The sequence below is a fragment of the Astyanax mexicanus genome, chromosome 1 (genome assembly GCF_023375975.1).
Source record: "Astyanax mexicanus isolate ESR-SI-001 chromosome 1, AstMex3_surface, whole genome shotgun sequence".
Taxonomy (NCBI): domain Eukaryota; kingdom Metazoa; phylum Chordata; class Actinopteri; order Characiformes; family Acestrorhamphidae; genus Astyanax; species Astyanax mexicanus.
Genome location: NC_064408.1, coordinates 70130443 through 70156339, shown reverse-complemented (window position 1 = coordinate 70156339; position 25897 = coordinate 70130443). Strand labels below are relative to the sequence as shown.

Here is a 25897-nt window from a genome sequence, read left to right as displayed (position 1 = left end):
TTTGTTTTTTTTTTTTCTTTTATCGTGTAGAGTGTACACAGAGTCTTTTCTCCCCTAAGGTAGATACAGCTCCTTTTCTTTTTTTATTGTCTATTGTTTCAGTGTAGTATCATTGTAAAGGAAACAGGTTGAAAGGGATTTTTTTTTTTTTTTTGAGGAAAGGGGGAAAAAAAGAAAAAAGGACAGGACAGACAAACGCAGGAGTGTACAGTAATTCATGTAGCACAAGAAGCATGGAGGGGGGGTGGTGTCCCTGTGGCAGAAAAAAAGGGCCATTGGTTGGAGGGGTGGAGTTAGACATCCATGTTAGGTGGGAATGATGCCATCGCTGTTTTGGATGCCCCGCCTCAGCTCCAACTCTTCCAGCTTCCGCCACAAGTCCTCGCGATCCTTCTCCTTCTTCTTTTCCCTGAGAGAACACGAGAGGAAGAGAAGCGAGAGAGTGAGAAGAGGAAGGGAAAAAAAAACTCCAAAAACTCCAAAAGGCTAATTCTTACGTTCTCTAATTCTTTTTAAAATATCAGGCGCAGTGTCTTACCTCTGACGGTCTGATTTGTAAGTGGCAGCAAGTTCATCAAACAGTGCGCTGTTCATCTCCATGAATGCTTTCAGCACATTGTAGATTAAAGCAGATATCGCTCTGAAAAAGACAAAGAAGGATGAACAAAGGCTTTGGGCCAAAAGCATTTAAGAACAAAACATACCTTTATATTGTATAACAGTGCATGTTTTACATTTTCTAGATTCTTGTGAGGTTTTACAAGGCTTGAGGTTTTTTAGGCTCTTGAAAATGAGCTTTAGAAAAGCATATACTTTTTTTTTTTATTTCATCTCGTTGATAAACAATATACCATAATTCTTTCTTAAATGGCTTAAGAGACTTTCTAGGCTAAACAGCTTTACTTAAACACAATAAGACCTGAATTAAACACACTTGTCAATTTATTTTAAAATGTTTACTGCAAAAAGAACTACAACTCAGATAAAAACATCTATTGAGGAATAATCAAGGCCTGTATCACAACAGAAACATTATAACAATAAACAACAATAATAACACTTATAATAATTATCTATTTGTGTTCATTCTTCAAAATTTGGGACCTGATCTTTAAATCTATTAATAATAATTTCTTTTATTTCTCTAAAATTTTCACATTGAAGAAAGAGCGCAGCTCGTTTTTTTCTCTCTTTTTCTCTCCATTCCTTTGTTTCTCTCAGTATGCCAATTAATTTGATTCATCAATCCTCTCAGATGTACTCAAGCAGTGAAAACGTTTGATATACGCTGTGAACTTCCTAGGCTAGGCTAATGTTGCTATCAAACTTTTGCACTAGAGAGCACAAGCCCAAGATATTTTAACCTTCTGGAACACAGATTATGTTTGTGGTTTACAAGCAGGGTAAGACTGATTTCGAAAAAAAGAGAAAAAAAAGTTAATCTAAATAGATAATAAAAATAGAGTATAAAATACCATATATGGCAACATAACCACCTAAAGTTCTTAGATTTTGTTAATGAGGCTTTAAAAATGTCATATACATGAAATAAATACAGTTAATTTATCTGTAAAACACCTCAAAATCAAAATCTACACAATATTGAAATCTACACTACCGGTAATTATGTTTTGTAAAACTATGATCTTAAATAGGGCCTTGACAATATTACAATATTTACTCTTATTTTTATAGTCTACATCACAATATGTCCCAATATGCTGTGTAAAGTATATCAACAGAAGTAGAAGTAGTATAAACTACATTTTATATTGGTTCAGTTTTTTGGATGGCAATTTCTTATAGCATCATAATATATCTTTATTCCATATTAACATTTCTAGTTATAAATACTCAAATACACTGCACAGAGTTCACGTTCCAAAACAGGGAAGGAGTTTATTTTAATGTGACCATTTCTCCAACCTCTCAACACACTTTCAGATTAGTGGGAGTGTGACTTAAAGACTAATACAGGTAAAACATCTCTGATTAGTTGTTCATGACTCATTCAGCTACCCAGGCTGGAAAGTTTCTTTTTTTAGCGCTTAGTTTTCGTAAGACATGAACTTGAGTGTGAAATGTATACTTAAAAACCTATTATACATCAAAGACTGTTTAAAAAAAAGAATGTTTTTTTCCATTCTATAAGCCCTTTAACACACACAACGTACTAGTCAGAAACACTGCTCTGGCTTTGGGCAGATTTAAGTGCTATCTACACTGCAAGATAAGTTCTGATTTTGAGAGCACTTACGGGTTCCAGTGCTCTTTGGAGATCCGGTAGAGACTGGCAAACATGATGGGCAGGATGACGCTGGAGTTCTCTTCAATCAGACTCATAATGTACTCATTGTTCCAGTAGTACAAGGCTCGCTCTGCCACCTGCCACACAGAGACGAAAGAGGATGACTACTTTCTTTACATTAATGTTATTAATGTAATATTAAACAGCGGTTGTGCAACGCTTGCGTGCAGACTGACTGCATGGTGCATGTGGACTGCAGACCTGAAAATGTGGGCTGGACACACATCTGGAGATCTGCTTGAACAGTGGCTCCTGGATCTTGACAAACTGTGTGGGCTCAATCACATCAAGGATCTCCTCCAGCTCTCCGAGGAACATGACCTAGAGTTCAGCAGAATGTTGGCAGAGCATCAGTCAATTCTTCAAATCAATAGAAGAGAATCCAACCAGTATGTATTTTTTATAACAGAGGTCCTGGTCATGTTATATATATATATTATTATTTTTAAATGTCATCCAATAAAGTAGTTCACAATTTCTTTGCAATAATATTGCAATAATTTAAGGTATTTTTAGATGTTGATATTCTTGGAGATATGATCCAATACTGAAAAACTTTATTATTTAATGAATATACTAGTGCAGAAAAACATTGTATAAACAAATTTATATAGCCAAAATATTTAAAAAATGTGTTTATTACAAACACAAACATCTTGAAAACAAGACTGTAATTATGATGTAAAAATGATGGAATGTACCAAAAGATGACCACCATAATAAAATGCATAATAGTTTGTGCATGCAAATTAACAACAATTAAAAAAATACCTTTAAAGCTTTACTGTAAATAGTAACTTTATTTACTTTTTTTTTTTTTTTTTTTTTTTAACACACTACAGTACTGTAGTGTACAATACAACATGGCACACTACTGATCTGCAATCAGCAAAAAAGGCAAAAACAGCTCTACACAAACGTACCTCTTTCTGACTGCAGGTTTTTGGCCAAAACTTCAACAATCCTCTTATCACCTGCAAAGTTACACACCTCGTAAATATGGACACAGACTTGTAAGAAAATAGTAAGAGAAGAGTCGTAAGTAATTCACTCACAGGTTCTGTTAGCGTGGGGTCTTTCTCTAGGAACTGTACGATACAGTACGCCAGCTGCAAGGGTCAGACATGTTGATAAATATGTTTGCTGGCTACTATACAAAAACAACTTTGTAGCATGTAGCATTATAGCATGCACGGTCATTTACTCATCACACTATTTACTACTTTTTCCTAAATGAGGTCTGTAGAAAAAAACATGCAAACACGCCCCAATTTGACTTTATTCCCCTCACTCCTCCTCAGTGTAACTCTCTCTGATGGACTCTCCTCAGACCCTGTGCGTACTCTCTCCCAGATGTATTATTCTGCAACAGCTTTGTATGTTTTCCTTTGTGGGGATAATGCATTCTTTCCTGCCGCTCACATTCCAACAGTACACAAACTCTCCAACTGTCACAGGCAGAGTGAGCGCATTTCGAAATAAAGCTTCAAGAGCCCTATCTAAGCATCCTCAGCAGCAAGTACAAACACGCACAGACACAAAAGTGCTGGAATACCTGTGCGTGGAAGAGGGACAGACTCCTGGCTGAGTGCAGGGGCAGCAACACTTTCACCAGGAACTGCTTATGTTCAGCTTTTAGAGGAAGTGCAAAACCATTGATGATGCTGGAGAATAATGGAAAAAAAAACAATGCAAATAAAAATACTGTCATAAAAATGTAAAAGCATGATGTTCCTTGATGACTTTTTAGAGGTCCTTCAATTTAAAACTGTAAAGGATCTCCTTAAGGTGCTTTGAGAAACCTTCAGGAAAAGGTTTTGAGAAAGAAAATGTTCCATACAAGCACATCACGCTTACTTGTAGGTTCCTCAAAGCATCTTAAGAAGGGTTCTCCAGTTTCAAACCTAAAACTTCCTCAAGGAACTTGAATATATATATATATATATATATATATATATATATATATATATATATATATATATATATATATATATATATATATATATATATATATCGCTCATCCACATACCTTCCCAAGATCTCTAGCAGCTCAGCCACTCCATTGAAATGCTCCGTTTCATACACAAACCTAAGAAGAGGGTGTACATTTAATGTTAGCAACATAATCTGTACCTGTTTTGAGCCTTGACAAAAAAAAAATAAAAATAAAAGAAATAAAGGCTGCCATCTTACCCTAGAAAAATGTTGTTGATCTGTTTGCGGATGAAGGCCCTGAGGCCGAGGAACTTGCCGTAAATTCTGTGCAGGACAGTCTTCAGGCAGTCCCTCTCCCGAGGGTCCTCACTGTCAAAAAGCTCCAGGAGCTGAGAGTATGAGGCAGAGGAAAGGGGTCAGAAAGAGAGCTCTATTTTGCAAAGACATTCCACATGTACAAGTGCTCCATTTACTGCAATTCACCATGCTGAATAATACATTTTCCTGTATTCAAGCAAGCTTTGCATTTTTACAACAATGGCTTTTTCCCACAAATATATATCATACCATATTTTTCGCACTATATGGCACACTTAAAATGGATTAATTTTACCCAAAAATCAGTGCGCATTTTACCAGCCAGCGCTAGCTCTTTCGCCAATCAGGGGTGAGTATCCCCTGTAGCCTGCTGCTAACCCCCGGCTAGCACTGTTGGAGAAGTATTAGCATTACCCGCTAGCTCTTTCAAAGTTCAGAGGTGAGTATTTTCGGAACACTCAGGGTTCCTCAGTGTAGCGCTGTCGGATGGAATAGGGCTAGCAGTTAGCCGCTAATGCTAATGCTGCAGCTTTAGTGGAAATCAGGAAATCTAAGCTTACTGTAAATAAACAGAAGCTCTTAACTCACCCAAATAAACATTTTTCTGGAGAGAAATCTATGTAGATTATCACCCAGCACTCATTTGACTTTTAAATAATTGACCGTTTTCTTCACTTAACTTAGATTTACAGACCTGCTGAATTAGAAGGAAAACATGACAATTCTTTACTAGTGTCCCATAATGTGCCTTATAATCAAGTGTGTCTTATAGTGTAAAAAATACACCATTTCACTTGTCAGTGGAGATTCTCAAAACACATACCTGTAGTACAAATTTTTGGTCAATGTATTTTTTGGCAATGCTGGGCTGAAATTCCTGACTCTCCAGGAAGCGAATGAAAAACTCATAGACAAGCTGGAAAGAAGAAAAAAAAGGTAGAAAAATGTGTCAAATATGTTAAGTGATAGTAAGGAGAGAAATCATGAATTTGTTCTATACAGTGAGGTGTCACCTCAAGTACTGTACCTGTAAGTGTGGCCATGAAGCCTCTAGAGTGGGTTCATCCTCCTCTGGGTCAAATTCATTACTGTCACTGGGCGGAAGAGTCCGGAATATGTTATAGGACACCTACAAGAGAAAATGAAGAAGATAATCTTAACGAAAATACTGAGACTTATAAAATAGTAGATCAATCTTTTTTTTTTTTTTTTGCAACAAAAATAGTCAATCAGCTTGTTGGTTGTGACCTGTAAAGGAGTGCTAGTGGACCACCAACATGGCTACTGTGCAGAAGTCAAACTATTAAAGGTGTTTTAATTTTCCCCATTATTTAAAATATGATTTTGAAACAATAATTAGAATTTCCATTTCAGGTATTTTGGTCTCTTTGTATTTGTAGAGATCAGAGCCTGGTTGGCACCTGTGTGATTAGAAACTACTGCCAAACAGCATTGTTATGATGGCTGCTAATTGAAAACAGTGTTCTATAAGGATTTTGTTCTCAGTCACCAATAACACTAAGCAAATGCTTATAAGCAAAATTACGCATGAAATCCAATCTAACTGTTCACATTCATGTCACAATTCTGCAAATTAGATATTTATATGACCTAGGATCAGATATGAAAGTGACACAAATCTGAAGTGTCCACACAGCCCTAAAAGTATCAGATCTGTATCACATTAATGCAAGAAGTCTCTTCAGTCTGGTAATGTAAACTTAACTGGAGGAAATTACAGCACAGATGAATTACAGGTCTGAAACTGTTATGATTTGCACCACTAACCATTTTGACGACTTCAGGATAAGTCTGCTCAGTCAGGTAGCCCCGGCTGACCGTCACATAGTCCACCAGCTCGTTGAGAGTGGAGCGCTTGTACTCCTTCATCTTGAGGTCAGACAGCGTGTCCATGAAGTCAAAAAGCGTGCAGCACTGCTGCAGCTTCTTCAGGAACAACTCTGGCTGCTCTTGGGCAGAGACATCTATAGACACACAGAGAGAGAGAGAGAGAGAGAGATAGAGAGAGAGAGAGGGAGATTGTGAGGGGGAAACAAAGCGAAAAGGAGAACAAAATGAAACAAAAAAAAAAAATTATTGACCAGACAAGGACTTGTGCATTTTTAACTTCTATACCTCTTTAAGGTCTACATGACCAAGGACCAATAACACTTCCTAATCATGAGTCAAAATGATTACACATTAATACTTTCTCTCAAAATCTGCCGGTCTCACTCCCTTACAGCACATTTGATAATTGTTATGGATTGTGGATAACAAGTGTGTAGAAGCGAGGCTTAATGAGGAGCCAGTGATGAAAAGGTTTATTATTTCTTTTATTACATCACCACTGCCACTAATGGGGGTCAACATTCCAGTGGTCCTTAACAAGTAACAGTGGAGAAAGTCATCATCATTTTATAATCAACTAAGGCGAATTTATAGATGCAGAACAACTTTCGCCCCCAAAGAAAAAATTGAGCTGATTGTTGATGCTACAATTACTATAAGGCTGCAGCTATCTAATATTTTAGTAAAAGTGTTCTACCAATAAGTCCTTTTATGGGGGCGCCGAGTGGTCCAGCGGTCTAAAGCGCTGCCACTATGAGCAGGAGGTCGCAGGTTCGAACCCCCGCTCATGCAGCTTTGCCATCAAGCTGCCGGCACTCAGAGGGAGCACAATTGGCCCTGCTCCCTCTGGGTGGGTAGATGGCGCTCTCTCCCCACATCACTCCTAGGGTGATGTCTGCAGCACAGGGCGTCTGTGAGCTGATGTACCGGAGCCGAGCCCTGCGCTTTCCTCCGAGCGCGCTAGCTGCTCGGCAGCTTGAATCAGAGTAGGCATGTGTTCGTCTTCACCCTCCTGGTGTGCTGGGGCATTACTAGTGATAGGGGGAGTCCTAATGAGTGGGTTGGGTAAGTGGCCGTGTATATTAGGGAGAAAAAGGGAAAAATTTGAAGGAAAAAAAAAAGTCCTTTTATTAATCAAGTAATTTTCGCTTGGTTAAAGAGAAATTATAAATACACAAGAGAAAACTTCACTTAATAATGAAGTTTCTTCTTCTAGCTCAGATTTTTTTTCCATAGTAGGAACATCTCTATGTCCTCTTTATTTTTCCTAATATTGAAAACTTATGGGAAAGTGCCTCAGGAGGGCCTGACGGCAGTGAATAGCAGGTGAGTGATCCTGAGGTATGTGCCTACCTTTCAGCAGCGGCAACTGCACCAGCTCAATGGGCTTGTCCTGAGATCTGAACTGAGATGAGCTCTGCGCTCGCTTCTGCTTTGCTTTCCGGACTGACTTCCTGGAGAAGCCGTCCACCTTATCTACGGACGGGGGCGCGGTGGCTGCTGAAGACATAGCCCTGAAAAAGAGAGAGGAGAGGATAGGAGAAAAAGACAGATAGAGGAAACGTAAGAGCAGGTTTTATTGTGAAACACTAAGAGATCAAAGACAATGATGAAAGTCAAAGTTCCCACACCGGATCAAAAGAGTCTACTATTCTAGCTAGCCACTAATGGCCTGCTTCTCAAATGGTATTAGAGGTCAGAAATAAAAACAGGCCTGCATCACAGACACCAAATCCTCAGCGGTTTCTGCTGTTTTATAGCACAGATCGCTGCATAAGGTAGATATAAGCCTTATAAATCATTCAACATTTGCATGGCTTTGTAACAAGTGCTGGTTAAGCGTGAACCAAAAATAAAAGGCCTAAGGATGTCCCCAATCTGATCATGTGATCGCAAATCCGGGCCGATAACATATTTGTGTCTGGATCGAGTGGAAAAGATCCATCAAAAATGTAACGTCACATTGTTTCTCCACAAGTTTACTATAGAGTCTGCTGTCGCTTTGATAAAAAAAAATATATATATATATAAAAAAATAGAAAATACATGCAGCTACACACGATTTAATAGAGTAGTCTTTGCAAACTAATTATCTTGGTAAAATATCCTAATTTATAAAGTATCAAAGCTACCCTGAGGTATTATAATACAATAAAAAGTCTAGTCAAAATCAAGTCAAGTCTGCCAGGCTTAAGCCAGGGTACACTATTATTACTTTAAACTCCATTCCAAAAAACAGATATACCAGCATTTAAATAATGAATCATGATCTTAATGAAGATTATTCACACTATTATTGGTGTGTGAAGTTTTTTTGTATGGTTAAAAGCTGCATATTAAAATGGAAATAATTAATATGGCTTTTTAGTATTTGTTTATTTTGTGATAAAAATTGGCCGTTTTAATACCATTGTTGCAATAGCAATTAAAATTTCATAAAAAAAAAATAAATAAATAAAAAAAACACACCTTAAATCTCCTTCAAGATTTATCATCTGTAGCAATTAGGGGTATAATTTTAAACCGGCTCAAAATACACTGTCCCAACTACTGCTGAGCGATATGATGATAAATATCGTGGGGACGATAGAAAAGTTTCTATCGTGATGCTTACCTTCTATCGTCCCTATCGTTTCTACAGTAACTTCATTAATTATTTATGCAAATTTATAAAGTAGGCTACAATAAAATGTATTGGCGTCGTCACTTTGAATAAACTCTGTTTATATAAGTGATAATAAAGTACTCTTTATGTTATTTGCCGGACCCGCCGGTTTGCGAATTGCTTTACGTTATTAAACTTATGAGAGCTGAACAATGGAGACGCATTGGTCTTGTGAAAAAATGAGCTACTGCATTTACCTCATCTGTTTTCATTTGATACATATATAGTTGCACTAAAAGGTAGTAATTCTCATTTGTGAATATTTGGTTTAATGTCACTTTGAAATAAAGTTGTAAAAAAGTAAGCAATAATATTATTTTGTCATATTTTTCGAAGAATAACTGAAAACATACTTAAATGTGGTATATCATGATATATATTGTTATCGTGATATAAAAAAATTCCATATCATGATGCATGATTTTCCCATATCGCCCAGCACTATTCCCAACATATGAATCTTGGATGGAGTGTCTATGGGTGATACATAATATGGAAGAAATAACACGTAGCCAGAGACTACAGAGGGAAAAAATTGTAAAGCAGTGGAGTCCGGCAATGTTCATAATGCTTTAAGACCAATTGTAATTTATAAGGCCTGATTGTAAATGAACTGTGAAATGGTGAATATTACTTGATCTTCAATAAACAAGTTACAAAAAAATATTGCCAAATATTGGATGTACAGCATAAAAGTTTATGTTGTTGGCTTATGGCAATTCTAAAACCACAGTGACAAGTGGTTAGATTGTGAAAGAGTGTTATGTTTATTTATGGTGTCATGTATTTTGTCAACTGTGCGTCATAAACAATAGAGAGTCTGGGTTTATGCCTCCACTCAACACAGGCCATTGCTGGTGCTTTCCATGGTAAATGTTTGTTGTCCAAAGACTCATACAGTATCACTAATTTAATCACATTAGTGTGACCGTGACTTTCTGGAACTCTGCATTGAAGCACTACAGGTGTGCATACTCATTCCAGACTAAAATGTGCAGTGGAATGTACAGTGGAATCACTGCACGGCAGAGGAGGTAGCAGCATGCTGGTCTTCCCCTGGACTGTTAGGTCTTACGTAAGAGCTCAACGCACATCCCCACAGGCCGCCAGCCCCGTGGGGATTAGAGAGGTCTGGCCTGACAGGAAGTTATCAGGCTTTAGCTCATTCCTCACTGACAGACATGCAGTGGAGGAAGAGGAAAGTACTCCTCACTACCTCACTACTCCTCACACAGCGCAGTACATCAATGCCAAGTTAAACAGTGTGCCAAGTGCAGGTTCATAATAGGAGCGCTGAGCATCACTCAAACAAACAATCAAAAACGTTCGTTTTGCCACAATATTCAAGTCCAGGGATACTTCATAAAAGGCTACATTAAAATAAATAACCATGTGTACGTCAATTTTCTTTAAAGCAGTGTTTTAGGTGTTGGAAAACAGACAGATCTGTAACTAAGTTTAATGTCTGTAGCACACAGACCACAGTCAGCCATGACATAGGTCTTCAATCAGATAATGTATTAGTCAGGATCAATTGCACACGTTATCACCAAGGCTGTAATATTTCACAAAATTCAGAACTCTGTTCATTATGATACAAGGTTGTAACATGGCTTGTTGTACATTTTTAACATTTAATATATTAATAACATTCTAAACGCAAGTCAAAATCTATGCTTTAGTGTGACTGAGATTAGACAAGCAGGATCAGTAAACACTTTCAAAAACGCATAAACTTTGTTTTAATTAAAGATTTGTTTTTTTAGCATATTTTCTGATTTAATTTCCTTTTTTAATTATTTATTTTTTTAAACTACAACCTTTTTCAAATCTTATCTTATTCCATTGCTCTATTTGCAGTTTTACATTATTTTACATTATTAACTTTACTTTGTCTTATCATAATTGTCAAATACTCAATTTTAGCTAATTATCTTAACATATTTTCTGCAATTAAGGCACACTTAAAATATTTAAGTTTTCCCAATCATCATCAGTGCGCCTTATGTATGAATTTTACCAGTCAGTGCTAGCTCTTCCGCCATTCAGAGGCGAGTACACTGGACTTTTGTAAGCATAATTACTAAGTTGAAACAAGCTACGTGGGATGAACTGCTAGCTAATATTGTCCTGGTTAAACAAAACACTCAGAGTTCCTCAGTGTAGTGCTGTCGGGCGGCATAGTGCTACTTGTTAGCCACTAATGCTGTAGCTCCTGTGGAAATATAGAAATCTAAGCTTACTGTAAATGAACGAAAGCACTTTACGCAACCAAATAAAGAGTTTTTAGGAGAGAAATCTTTGTAGATTAACATCCAGTATATATTTGAAGTACCCCCCACCCCTGTTTCGTACTAGTGATGTGCCTTATAAGCTGGATGAATATTATGTATGAATATAGACGTTCACTAATAAAATTGTTTTATTTGTTTTGTTTATTACTCCACAAAATTGTACTGGGGTTCTGCCCCCCTGTCTATATGTACAGCACTTTGAGCTGTTTGCTATATAAATAAAGTATTATTATTAATTATTATTGACACAATTCAGCACAATAGCCATGAGCAAAACAAAGGTCTCTATTTAAGTTTAGTGTAGCTAGCGTCTTACAGATGTGTTGGCTTTAAGCGCATCAAAAATAATTACAAGTTAGTTTACAGTAACAGGGGATTATTTCTATAATCTCAAGTTTGCACAGTAGCGATGCTTTTGTTTTAAATGAAGTAGATGTAAAAAAATAAAATAAATAAAAAATGCCATTAGGTCCTTGAGTAGTAAGCGCATGTGCGCTAGCTTACTGCTGCTAACAAAAGCCTTAAATAAAGCAACCCTGAACTTTTGTTGTATTGCAGTATTATGATATGCCAGAGACACAGGCTGTAGGGTGAACTGTAAATTGGCCCATCACACTAACACATAGTAATTACAGTACAGATGTAAGAGTACTTAAAAAAAGTCCAGTAACCTCAAGAAAAACAAGTTTTTCTCTAAAACAGAAACACAAGAAGAAACAGCACTCAGTAAAAACTTCACAGATGAAGAAGCAGCAGCCCATCATTCCACATAACTGGGTTGCTGGGTCCCTGTCAGTGCCAATCACGTCTGCTATGACACAGCAAATCTGCCTTGCATGGTTTTGGACTTTGTTTATTAGGCTATTTAAATGACAATGCATGTTAAACTAAAATGCTATATGCAAAGAAAAACAAATCTTTGCACCTGTGTGCTATAAAATGTTTATACAGTGAAAAAACTCCAAATGAGGGTCATTACCAACATAAATATTTCATTCTAATAAAAAAAGTCCACTCTGTGTTAGCTTTTCTGTACAGAGTATGCCCATGTTAGGTAATGCTGCTGGGGATCCTTTCTCCTTCCCTGAGCTGCAAAGTGAGGACTGAGTGCTAAAGTTCCTCAGAGAAGAGAGGAGGTACTCTCAAGATGTACTGAATCCAAATGAAATAGATCTTGATCTTGATACCAGCCTTGAGTTTAAATAGAGTTAGCATAGGAATGTAGTGGTTAATGCAGTGTATAAAACGGTCTATAACTCTAAATAAACTAATAAGGAAAAACACTGCATTTGTTGACGTGGAAATTACGAGCCGAGGTCAATACCCGATATTACTGTTGTATATATCTGCTGATGCCAATACTGATACAGATATACATGTTTATAACTTAGAGAGAGACTAGACACAAAAGTAACATTTACTTTCCTTACCCTTTTAACTTTCAACCAACTGTACGCAAACAATGAAATCTCCTGAGAATTTTTTTTCACATTTTTTTTGGTTCCAAATTTATTTAACTGGTCCTGACAATTTTAAACTCTCAGCCTTGTCCAATTGTAGTAGCTCAACCAGCACAGTTTGGTCCTTTTCTGACATGTAATATACAGTTCTGGAAAAAAATTAAACTCTTCAGTTTCTGAATCAGTTTCTCCGATTTTGCTATTTATCTTAGGTATATGTTTAAGTAAAATTAACATTGTTGTTTTATTCTATAAACCACAGACAACATTTCTCCCAAATAAAAATATTTTCATTTAGAGCATTTATTGTAGAAAATGAGAAATGCCTAAAATAACAAAAAAGACGCAGAGCTTTTAGACCTCAAAAAAATGCAAAAAACAAAAAAAAAAAATCATATTCATAAAGTTTCATAGAGTTTCAAAATTTGGTGGAATAACCCTGTTTTTTAAATCACAGTTTTCATGCATCTTGGCATGTTCTCCTCCACTAGTCTTACACACTGCTTTTGGATTTAACTTTATGCCACTCCCGGTGAAATAATTCAGCAGTTCAGTTTGGTTTGATGGCTTGTGATCATCCATCTTCCTCTTGATTATATTCCAGAGGTTTTTAATTTGGTAAAATCAATGAAACTCATTTTTTGTGGTCTCTTACTTTTTCCAGAGCTGTACATGGCAGCAAAATTCATTTTATTCTGAATATATCTGTATCAAATGAACTTTGCTTTTTCTGTTAGAATCTATAAATCTGTTATTATCATGCATCTAGTTTTTTGTTAACAGAATAAGGAAATCAATATTGTTTTACATTCAATAACCAGTTTTGTTTATATTCCTTCTCCATTTTGCCAAAGATAGATCCCATTGCTTTAGTAGAGCTCACTGCTAGTAAATTCCAATGGTAAACGGGACCTAACAGTAAGATGTACACTGATGAAACTAAAGCTGCTATAAATGCAGCCATAAACCTAGTGGAACTCAGGAGATCAGCAGAACTCCATGTAGGGATGTTTAAGTCAAATGTCACACATCTCTGAATCTATTCTCAGACCTAAAGCTCAGTAGCACCATGCATGTCCAAAAAATAATGTATAGTACAATGAACCACAGGGTCACCCTGACACCATATAGCAAGTAAAAGTAAAAAGTATCTAATACCGGAATAGATCAGAGAGGAGTTAAAAATTAACATCACACAGAACAAGGCACTCTAGTGTAGAATTGAAGGGTTGGCTTTCCATTCGCAAACACATGGGACACCCAAAATAGGTCCCAGATTATATGCATGAATCATTTGAAAGAAAAAAAAAAAACCCAGTTGGACTGAGACCAGTGAATAGATTTCCCTCAACACCACTCCAATAACACTTAGTACTGCATCAAGCACCAACACAGACATAGCAGTCCCAATCATTGTTTGGGGGGGCAATACATTTTCCTGGATATTTTTGCTACACACCAATATCGTAATTTAATGCCACAAATTTAATGATAATGTTATGAAATAATAATGTAGTTACACTCTTTAATGGGGAATTAACTTTTAATTAACTGGGAGCATACTTTTCTATTTACCTACCACAGTCTACTCTGTGTGTACGGAGCAACAGTTATTGATGCACTGGTTGACTGTGCAACTGGCTAAAACATAACAGACATGCAAATAAATCAATGGACGATATTATGGCCAATAAAAATAACTGAGGTATTTTTAATGTATTGCACTGTAAGTCAATAATGCTTATATCATGACAAACCTAAACACAGACATACCCAACTATCCACATGCAACAAGAGAAAGTTCTCACTGGGAATATTTTACAAATCAGGATTTCTAATTTAATTAATGACTGTATGATAGGACCTTTCTCATCTCTTCTACCTGGCTAAACTGAGAGAGTCACTTTAATAAAACACACCCCTACTCTTGGTGTCTACAAAAATAAAATTACTGAAGAATCAATTATACAGAATTTGGGTCTGATCACTTATCATGTAGTATATCTGATTCTACCATTTAAAACACACATTCATTTATTTTTGCTTTAAATTGTGCTTTTTTTTTATACTCCAAATCCTGTTTGAGAACCACGTCTGTTTTCCACTGGTATACTGAAGGATATTTACTAACCAGCAGTTAAGAAATACAACACTCATTTGCTCAGATGTAAATCATAATTTAGTCAAGAAGCAGCCTTAATCTGAGTCTGGAAAAGTGCCCCAGAGTAATATATCAGGCTGGATCAAAGGCTGAAGAAGAAAGTGATAACAGGCTAACAGCAGGCTTAGGCCAAGTAGCTCCTTCTGAATGACAGGGCCAAAATAGAAGCTAACATATAGTATATGGCTGAGTTAAGAAACGCTGCGTGAGCATATGGTATGTGAGCTGAGAGGGATTCCTTCCACGGAATAACACTATTGCATTTACAACTAAATATTTAGATGAGAGCACACACATTCCTGGAATGCCAACGAAAGAACAAGCTAGGTTGTTTTACTGTTCAATAGTCAGCTACTTGTTCAGTCATGAGAGAAGTATTCTAGAAATAACATACCGAAAGAGCTGCTAAACTTGTTTTTGCCCCAATATAAATCCATTTTAAATAATCTTAATTCACCAAACTTCATTTACTTGTAAAGATGCTGTGCAATCAAACAACAACAATATACTGCCATATCCCAAATGTGTACCCCACAGCATAACTAAAAAAAAAAAGCACAATAAACAATATCTGCCAAGCGAAAATGAGGATTTATAAGGCTACAAGTCAGGCTGTTCCTAAAAAAAGAGAAAGAGATCTTTAAGTCTTTAACTTTTACTGCTAAACCACAAAAGGGAGCATTCACGATTGTCACAGCAGAAAGAAGGAAAACAGTCTCAACTGTATTCTCATAATATTCTAACCAACAGGTGAGAGAATAGGGCCGGGCAACATGAATGTGAAATTTGCTTAGGAGAAACACAATGCATATGATTTGATTAAATTTAAACAAAGAAAAAAAATTGAAGTACCATTATTTATTTAGCACCCCAAAACACACCATGCTGGGCATTTAAATATTAATGACTGTGTATGTTATATTAATAATAAACATAAGACAGTTGCAATGTGTGATATTTCACTGATTCAGTGAACTGGATGTTAAAGAACGTGAAAAGTTGCTTTAATTGCAACATTTCTACATTATTTGTAGAAGAAGAAAATACTAGGGCGCACAATATAATATTAGAAAAAAACTGCTAAATTACTGCAAAACATCTGCCCCTTTGTAGCCACATCCTGGAACATATGAACAGTAAACTTTTTAAACAATACTAAAACGATATAGACTGCCGTAGACTGCACTCTGTCTCACTAAAAAAAAGACCCAGGATAATTTTTTTTAGAACACAGATAACCTGCATGGGAGGTTTTTGTATAATTTTAAATATATCAATATATAAAATGTATATGCCAGCCTTAAAAGAAAGCAAGAAGTTTTGTTTAAAAGTCCATAAACCTCTTCGTATAATAAACAGCTCCTCTATCAAGTTTTATATCACATTCCACCTGAATGTGGCCCTGTTGAGTCATGGGGCCCAAACCCTTTTCCTACAAACTGGGGCCTGACACAATTAAGGCAATAATTAAGTTATGCCAAACACCTATGGGTCATAGGCCTTATAGTGAACACGCCCAAAGTGTCTGAACAGTGAGTCCATGAAATGCATGACTGCAACTGCAAAACAAAAACAGGTGTGGAAGCTGTTGCATTCCCAAGAGCCTGTACATCAAGGCTTACAAAGAACAGCAATGCTTTGCTAATACTGCTAACAGCAGCAAATCAGCATGTGAGAGAAACAGAATAAAGAAGACATCATCACCAATTATCTGCAACCTTGGACTACCTTTAGACAAAGGGAAGCGAAAAAATGGAGATGCAGGAGTTCTGACTGGATCTTTCAGTACCATGCATAAATATAAGGGTTGATGCTGATATAGACAAGATGTAACACCATGGTATCCATACTACAGGTGAATATGACACTATCTTTCATTAAAGTAATACAGTGCATACCTTTCTCAGCATATAGTGGATATAGTTAGTGCTTCAGCAACACATTTTATTACAAAGACTAATTCCTATTGTTTAATTGGATGCAGCACACTGTGAATAAAATACACTGTACCAAACACATGATGGTATTAAAATATAGCTTATCTTCTGTAACTGTTGCATTTTGTCTGTCAAAATATCACAATAAATATTTGCATGTTGTAGACAAATGTAAGAATGTAATTCTACAGCATTTCTATTGGCAATCATGAAATTCTGATACAGTGTAAATAACTACCAACAGATTTACATTTTATGTAAGAAGTAAAATAGCAAAAATGGAGACAGCACTAAAATATACCTGCATGTAGTAATATGTGGGCCTATATGTTTGACTATTATGACTCCCTAATATCTACTGTGGCCTATGCTAAAAACATCAGCATCATGCATTTTGCTCCAAGTCAGTACAGATTCATCAGATCATAATTATAAACCCATGATGCAAATTAACCCCACTAATAGAACAGCACAGGGTCTCCCTTCACAACACAATCAGCGGGTGAAGGAAAATGAATGAATGCCATTGTTTTGACAAACACATGCATCAACATTTAAGAGTCATTCATGACACAATGCAAAAAAATAAACAAACAAGCAAGTCCGTAGAATCAATGATTTGGGCTGCGTGTTCGACTTTTTACTCATTAGCATGTGTTTAAATACATTTTATCTAGTATTTACCTTTGGTAATTTAACTTTGGTAATTTGATCTATCAGTTTAGAGCAAGTTTTGTTTAAAATAATAATAATAATAATAATAATAATAATAATAATAATAATTAAAGTATATTTTCATGAAGATATTTTTTTCCATTACACTGACACAACCCGATTTACGCTCAGGCTCTTGCCTAATAGATGGCAAAACTATTAACAAGTAGCTAAAGTGAAACTAGCAGATAGGGACTGGTCCAGCAAGAAGAAAGCTCACCCTGGGTCTTTTAAATGATCTGTGACCTAAATCCCAATTTAATCTAATCTGTAGATTAGAGCACAATGAATATAATATTTGACCTTAAATGTGGCAAAGAGCACATGCATACTGCGCCGATTTATATGCGACAGGTTCACACATCTAGTTTATTTTTCCTACAAGTGGAAGCTGTATGTGGTTGTGTTTATCTCTAAGCGAGGCTTTGTGTAAATGTGTGAAAATCACACTTGGTGATACTTGTGCTGGTTCCACTCCCTTTCGAGGTAAAAGTGTGTTTTTGGGCAGTGGCTCACAGTCCACATGCACGTGCTGCTCTGGTGTTCTGTGTGCGTGTGTGTATTATGAGTGAGAGAGAGTGAGAATAAGTGAGTGAGAGAGAGTCTACTCTACTGTAATGCAGCCGATTCGTTAGATGGATCTCATTCTTTCATTCAGGTGTGATAGAAAAGAAGGCATGTAGCTGCTGTTTTGGAAAAACTGACTTGATTGGTGGAAGAAAATGAGAACTACAATGTTTAGATGTGGAACTATTGTACATCTATTACATAGATACATAGTGGACCAACAGCAGCAGATGTCATGTCTCTCCAAACCATCACTGATTGTAGAAACTTCACACTAGACCTCAAGCAGCTTGAACAGTGTTCCTCTCCACTCTTCCTTCAGACTCTGCTCCCTTGATTTACAAATGAAATGCTACATTTATTGATGGTCAGTGATTTTTTGGAGAGACAAGTCATTTGCTGCTGTTGGTTCACTATGTTATATCAAGTCCAGTGCAGTGTTTCCCTGGAAAATCTTACAGCACTTCATGCTTCCCTCTGTAGATGCACTAAGGTGCATTCTGACTAGTTTGGAGTTAAAAGGTAAATGGTACATCGTTTTGTTATATTATTATTATAATTTGGGCTAAAATTAAGTTTACAAGGGATGGATGGATGGATAACTTTATTAACTGCAGCAGCCCACTGTATAGACACTGCTAAGATAGGTCTTTTTAAAATCTAATAAAAATATAAATTAATGAGTAAATAGCTCTATGATAAAATACAAAAAAGAATATAAGAAGTGTGCAGTGTGCAGTGTGTTACTGTGCAAAGTGTAAGTAAGATAGGTTAGATAGTTAAGTTAACTAGATAGCTAAAGTGTCACTCCACTGTAAACAACACAGCAGGTAAAGTGTCATTCTAAGTGTAGTTACACTTCATTATTACAGAAATAAACAGCAGGGCTTGGACTGTGGCTTGTCGGGTATCTAGAGATTAGTTGTGATGTAGGTTATGTATCTTTATCGAAAACTGACTCCGCACGTGCTCTAATTTGATTATTATATCTTCACCGTTTTTTGAGCGCCTGTCCTCCTGTGTGCATCTCCCGTTAGCCTGTTAGCTAACACAGCTAGCCTAGCTTAGCTAGTCCTTGGCGATGACAACCGAGTGGGAGTTTTCAGGTTAGCCTGGGCGGATGTTCAGTAACACACACACACACAGTGTTCAAACATACACACTCACCTCAACCGTCTATTCTCCGATCCAGCTGCCTCGACTCTTCACTAAGTGAATGTGCAGGGCGAGGGTGTAGCGAGCCAACGTCCCCGAGGCTCGCTGACTGTCCTAACCTAGCCTCACACGCTAGCTAGGTTAACTAAGCTAGCTAACAGCAGCTAGCAGTGATCCGCCGATGTTCCCCGATCAGCGCCGACCGCCCTGCCCGTGTGTCGGTCTACAGAGGGCGGGGAAGGCCCGGGTGGTCCTGCAGGCGGTCTACTTACTGAGCTCCACAGCAGGCTGCTGATGTCTCCAGCATTGCTAAGCTAGGCTAAGCTAAGCTACAGCGGGCAGACAGACCGTCTGGCTAATCCCTCCTCTCTCGCTACTGTTACCGTCCCCGCCAGGCTGCGGGAAGCGTCCGCCACCGCGACTCGGCTAACCGTAAACGGGACGTGGTGTCTGGCTACATCCCCCGCTCTCCCCGCCGCTCAGAGCCCGCGCCTCTCCCCCGCTGCAGCCCGCTAATACTCAGCTACAGACTCCACCAGCAGTATCGCCCCGTTCCGATAAGAAAACGCTAGCGAGCTCCACAGTGCCAAGTTTTTTCTCTCTCTCTCAAAACACAGCGCACGGCACTGGAACTTGATGACAGTTGTTTATGGGATGAGTAACTGCGGATTGGCGACGCCGAGCCGTCTGAGCGCTGCGGTTGGTTCGCGCTGCTGTCAATCACCTTTATGACCGCAGACACGCCCATAAAGTCAAACGTCGGTGACGCCGAGCCGCTGTGGCGGTAGGTTGCAGAGTGAGTGAGCGTGTCTGAACAGGTGTTCTGTCTAAACGAGCTGACCGTCAATATGTGCTACTTACCGGCATTGCGCATGCGCTGGCCGACATGTTCAACATGTTCACGTGTTTTTCATGAAAATTCGGTTTACTTCGGGTGCATCAAACAGCTTGAACTTATTTTTATTATTTGCTTGAATGTGACAAAAGTATGTGGCCCCTAAGGTGACACAATGTATACAATTATATTATACATATGCATGGCCACGACTTATTAAAGCTTTGGAACAAGATCATAATGCATGGCCACAACTGGCCGCTACTATATAATTAAGTCGTAGGGATGACTTATGTTTATGTTGATTCAACACTGATTTAGCATTATGCACTTATATGTATGATTTTATTAATTGTAATTTTGATTGCATATAAATATACTTATACCCTGTACTGTGGTCTTGCAGTGTAGAAAGGGACATTTAAATAATAATAATAATTATTATTTGAGGGTACCACCTTCAATTTAAAAGCATTGTGAGCGTAGAAGAGCTCAGACACCGATTCAAAACCTTCCAATGAACGTTAATTCAGTGTCAGAATTTCAGCATTAACTGATGCATATTAGGCAATGTTAAATAAAGGTAATTTAAAAGTTGTTTTTTCCATAAGGAAACATTAAACATGTAATTCATTACGTTTACCCAATAATATTTCTATCGTGTATATAGTTTTGATATAGTCTGATATAGATTGCTAGAAGAATTATATGATTTCTATGCTTTAAAGCCTGTCGACACATCTACCCTGCTGTTCTATTAAAGCTGCCTTACCTATAAATATATTTATACATACTCTATGGTAGCGCGTTTTGACAGGGTAGCACAAATCGACAGTACACCAGAGTGGAACAGAAAGGCCCGGATGTGGAGGAATGTCACAGCAGCCTTGCTTCACTGTGCTGTATCGCGGGTGGAGAGCTGAGTGTCTGCTCGTGTTTACACACGGATTAATACAGCAGCCGCGGGCCATTCTAACATTTTAACAGCTATGAACTGATTCCGCCTGCTTTTTTATTATTAGAGGAGGATCTGAGAGATTGTATCTCCCCCTGAGTTACTTACTTAATCCACACTCAGAACGAACACTACGTTACATAACCCGCCTGACACTGAACCGTGATGGTGTTTCCCCCACTGATGTCTTATTTCTATCATTTCTACTGTCTAAGCTTTGATTTACAGTTACATATTAGCCGCATATTAGGAGCAGCAATATAATTGGTTAAATTTAAACAGCCTACTTTATGAGACAACCATTAATACATCTTTTTAGTTTTTTTATGTATAAATGCAAACTTTATCCATATCTGCTTCTGAAGGTGAAACTTTTGTTTTGAATTTACAATTAGCTGAGTTGAGTTCATGGGTAATTATCAGTATACAAGGTGGACAAGGACAGGGTGGTCAGTAACAGGTTGGACAGTAACAGGATGGAGAGTGACACAGGGTGGACAGTGACAGGATGGAGAGTGACAGGGTGGACAGCGACAGGATGGAGAGTAACACAGGGTGGACAGTGACAGGATGGAGAGTGACACAGGGTGGACAGTGACATAGTAGACAGCGACAGGTTGGAGAGTGACAAATGGTGGACAGCGACAGGGTGGACAGTGACAGGATGGAGAGGGACACATGTTGGACAGCGACAGGTTGGAGAGTGACAAATGGTGGACAGCAACAGGGTGGACAGTGAAAGGATGAAGAGTGACAAATGGTGGACAGTGACAGGATGGAGAGTGACACAGGGTGGACAGCGACAGGACGGAGAGTGACACAGGGTGGACAGTGACAGTGTGGATAGCAAAAGGATGGAGAGTGACACATGGTGGACAGCGACAGGATTGAGAGTGAAACATGGTGGACAGCGACAGGATGGAGAGTGACACAGGGTGGACAATGACAGTGTGGACAGCAACAGGATGAAGAGTGAAACAGGGTGGACAGCGACAGGGTGAACAGTGACAATGTGGACAGCAACAGGATGGAGAGTGACACATGTGGACAGTCACAGGATAGAGAGTGACAGGGTGGACAGTGACAGTGTGGACAGCAACAGGATGGAGAGTGACAGATGGTGGACAGTGACAGGATGGAGAGTGACAGGGTGGACAGAGACAGGGTGGACAGCAACAGGATGGAGAGTTACACATGGTGGACAGTGACAGGATGGAGAGTGACAGGGTGGACAGCGACAAGATGGAGAGTGACACAGGGTGGACAGTGACAGGATGGAGAGTGACAGGGTGGACAGCGACACAGGGTAGACAGTGACAGTGTAGACAGCAACAGGATGGAGAGTGACAGGGTGGACAGCGACACAGGGTAGACAGTGACAGTGTAGACAGCAACAGGATGGAGAGTGACAAATGGTGGACAGTGACAAGATGAAGAGTGACAGGGTTGACAGCGACAAGGTGGACAGTGGCAGGGTGGTCATTGACAGAATAGACAACAACAGGCTGGTCAGTGACATGATGAACAAGGACAGAGTGGAGAGTGGCAGGGTGGACAGTGGCAGGGTGTTCATGATGACCTTGTTCTGTTTCAAAGATACATTCTGATTTTCTATGAATATTTTCAAATACTTTTTTACAACAGGGTGGATATCTTAAGAAAATATGAGAAATATTAAGTCAAATTGACATTAATAATTCTCATCATGCAGTAAGAGTCTTCAGTCCCTTCAAAATAAAAGCGTGTGAAGGTTGTGATCAGTGTAACCAGGAAACACACATTATTATTTATTTATTAAACGTATAATTATATTAATGTGTTCTTTCACAGTAAATGTGGAAAATGTATTACTGAATATTGAATATCACTGTTTTGTGTCATTAACATAACCTTACATTAACATATAAGAGCCTAGACCCAATTCTGAATTTTAGAATATAATATTAATATAAATTCAAAAATGTATAAATTCAGTGAGCAGCTCATTCTTATTTTTTTTTTTTTCATATTGTGGACACATGACTGTAAATATTTTAAGGTTAAATTGTTGATGCAAAAATAACAACTGCAATATTATAATTTGTATTTTAACATTTTGCACAGCAGTCAGGTCAGAATTAGTTACATGGAGCATAAAACATTTTATTAAAGCATTTAAATAGTTGAAATGGTTGGATCAGATCAGAGCTGTAGAAGCAAAAATACACTTTTAAATTGAGGTCAGATGAACAAGCACAGATTCACACACTGTCCTGTGATGCTCTCAGGATGCACAGTATGTGTCACTGAGGGACTTCATAGATTAAAGTGACGGACAGAATACTGTAGGGAACTTTCTACATCTTGTAAAGGGTGTGACACAAACGTCACCATGGGCGTGTTTGGGTTAATGTTCAAATCTCTGACTATTTAACAACAGAAGCAAGGAATAATCGTCATAATTCCAGCTATATATCACACCACGAGGTGGCGCCAGTGATATTTTAACCGTATAGGCCTATAAGAACTCAGTGGAAATAAATTATGCTCTTTTAAAATTGAACACTTTAGAACATAAATGCAAACGTATAGCAACAAACTGCGCAAATAATAACGATATCATTACGAGACAAAAGGTACAAGGCCTGAGCAGTACAAGCACTGCAGCCAGTACTTCTAATCTCAGATATTACTCTAATTCAACTCCATTAATACTATGCCAGGCATGTGTTGCTTTGCTATAATGTAAACTGGAGCAAAGTTTGGTGTTTGTAAGTGAAAGCACACTACCTTAGGCAGATAAAAAATTGCCTCATGGATTGTTGTGTCATGTAATAACTGCACTACTGAACTTTGGCACGTTTTCCATATTTCACTGCTGTAGATAATCATGTACTTACTTGTAAATAATATCCACAACACATACTGTTATTATGTACATATTTCCATCCTGGATGTAAATTTACACCAATTTAATATTTTTATTTAGTTAGTTTGTTATTTCTTTCTTTATTGTATATTTTCTACGTTTATCTTTTTGCGGCATACTTGGTGAGAATCAAAGAAAAAATTGCATTTGTGGTGCAACTATTTTTACACAGCACTGACTCAAGTGATTTTTTATTTATTTATTTTTTTATTGCTTACTATTGCTAAGAAACACATTTCTGGACCTCATCATATTTGAAGTTAGTAATATTTATTTCTGATATCTGGGTTTATACATGTATTACGTACCTTTTGTGTCCACAGCGTAGTTATATTTATAAATATGTATTAATTTTATACAAAACTGTGTAATCATGTATTATGATTTGCTCTGAATGAACACATTTTTAGAAATATAGAGGAGTGTAATCCTGAACATTTTGTACACTAGTACTGCCTGGTTTTAACACTATTTTGTTAAAAACATTGTGAAAAAGTTCGGAAGATTTTTTTTTTTTAAATAAATGAATTATGCTTTTTAATTATTCATTCGGCTATTTTTATAAAAATGTCAAACTATTTAAACACATCCAAGAATTCACCCCTTTAAGTCCACCCCTTTAATAAAGTAACCTTTGACATCACTAGTTATATTTGTTTTATGGACTGTTTTAAGACACCTGCTAAATGTTCAGCAATTAATATTATTAATTTCACTTAATATTCATAATATTGTGTCAGCACAGTCTTCACAACGCACACTACAGTGGTTCCTACCTCAGTCCTCAGATACGGCATATCCACCTCCTCCCCAAATCAGATCAATTCCAACTCAGAACCATAAAAAAAATGGAGTTGAATCAGGCTCTCTGCTGCTTGACCTGGGAATGTTGTGAGTGGAAATGCAGCGTACACTTATTTGTGTGACTTTCCTGAGAACCGGTTTAGGGAGACACTAAACTAACCTTCATGAATTTCACAACATAACCAAGTCACATATTTGTGTTTGTTTAGATAGTTACACAGCAACAAGAGCTACTTACACACAGCTCAGAGAGTACACCTGTTGTTACATATTTAACAGCACAGAAAGCTGCATTTTCTTGCTGGCCAGCTGTTTGAGCAAATCATTTAACCACACTATTCAAGTGGTGAATGATTTAAAGGTACCCCAGAATGTAAATGTATTTATTTCTACTGAAAAGGCATAGTTGGCTATAGGAGAGCTTGGACCCTAGAAGTGAGATACCAGGAGTTTCAAACAGGCTGAACCATAGACTGTGTATAGCTGGACAGAGCATCGTCTCTCAAAAGTGAGGATACCACAGGTTGGGCGCCCCCTGCTGTTCGGTTTCAGAAAGCTGTGTAACCCCACCCATCCCCATAGGTTTTAATAGCAAAACAGACAACTTTCAATCACGTTTTTTTTATAATATACTGTAATTCTACCTCCATTATTTAAATGCAGCAGCTAGTGTATCCTCTGATTATATTTTTAAATTTTTATATCCCCACATAAATCGTTTTTTAAAACGTTATTCAGCTCTTGGTCTGAGACTGACCACGCCCACCCCACCAGTTTCAGGCATTCTTTCAAACACAGAGAGCAATAAGAATCCAGTGCACAACAGCCGCAAATTTCTTTTTTCAATTTAAATTTCATACAAATGTTATGTTTTATGTTATATTTATTCTTTAAGCAAGTGTTTCACTTCATTAAAAAGCTCACATTAGTGAGGTGTGCTAAATATTCATGCACAAAGTAGGTAACTAACTAACTTGCTAGCTTTCTGACTAGGCAACTAGCTAACTCACTAGCTCACTGACTAGGCAAC

The 25897-nt window shown here is 37.6% G+C and overlaps 1 protein-coding gene across 2 annotated transcripts; it reads right to left on the bottom strand.

Moving 5' to 3' along the window:
* Positions 1-158: 158 nt before the first annotated feature.
* On the bottom strand, positions 159-24944 carry ppp2r5ea (protein phosphatase 2, regulatory subunit B', epsilon isoform a). Of its 2 annotated transcripts, none has more exons than XM_007256660.4 (14): positions 24840-24944; positions 7766-7926; positions 6350-6546; positions 5589-5690; positions 5385-5477; positions 4502-4632; positions 4338-4397; positions 3864-3972; positions 3364-3417; positions 3232-3282; positions 2510-2629; positions 2258-2385; positions 539-640; positions 159-409 (listed from the first exon to the last, which is right to left on the bottom strand). In XM_007256660.4, exons 2-14 carry the CDS (start codon positions 7920-7922, stop codon positions 307-309), a joined length of 1407 nt encoding a protein of 468 aa, XP_007256722.1. In that variant the 5' UTR covers positions 7923-7926; positions 24840-24944; the 3' UTR covers positions 159-306. The 2 variants fall into 2 exon arrangements, with proteins under 2 accessions (XP_007256722.1, XP_007256721.1); XM_007256659.4 differs by lacking the exon at positions 24840-24944 and adding an exon at positions 19378-19992.
* Positions 24945-25897: the final 953 nt, after the last annotated feature.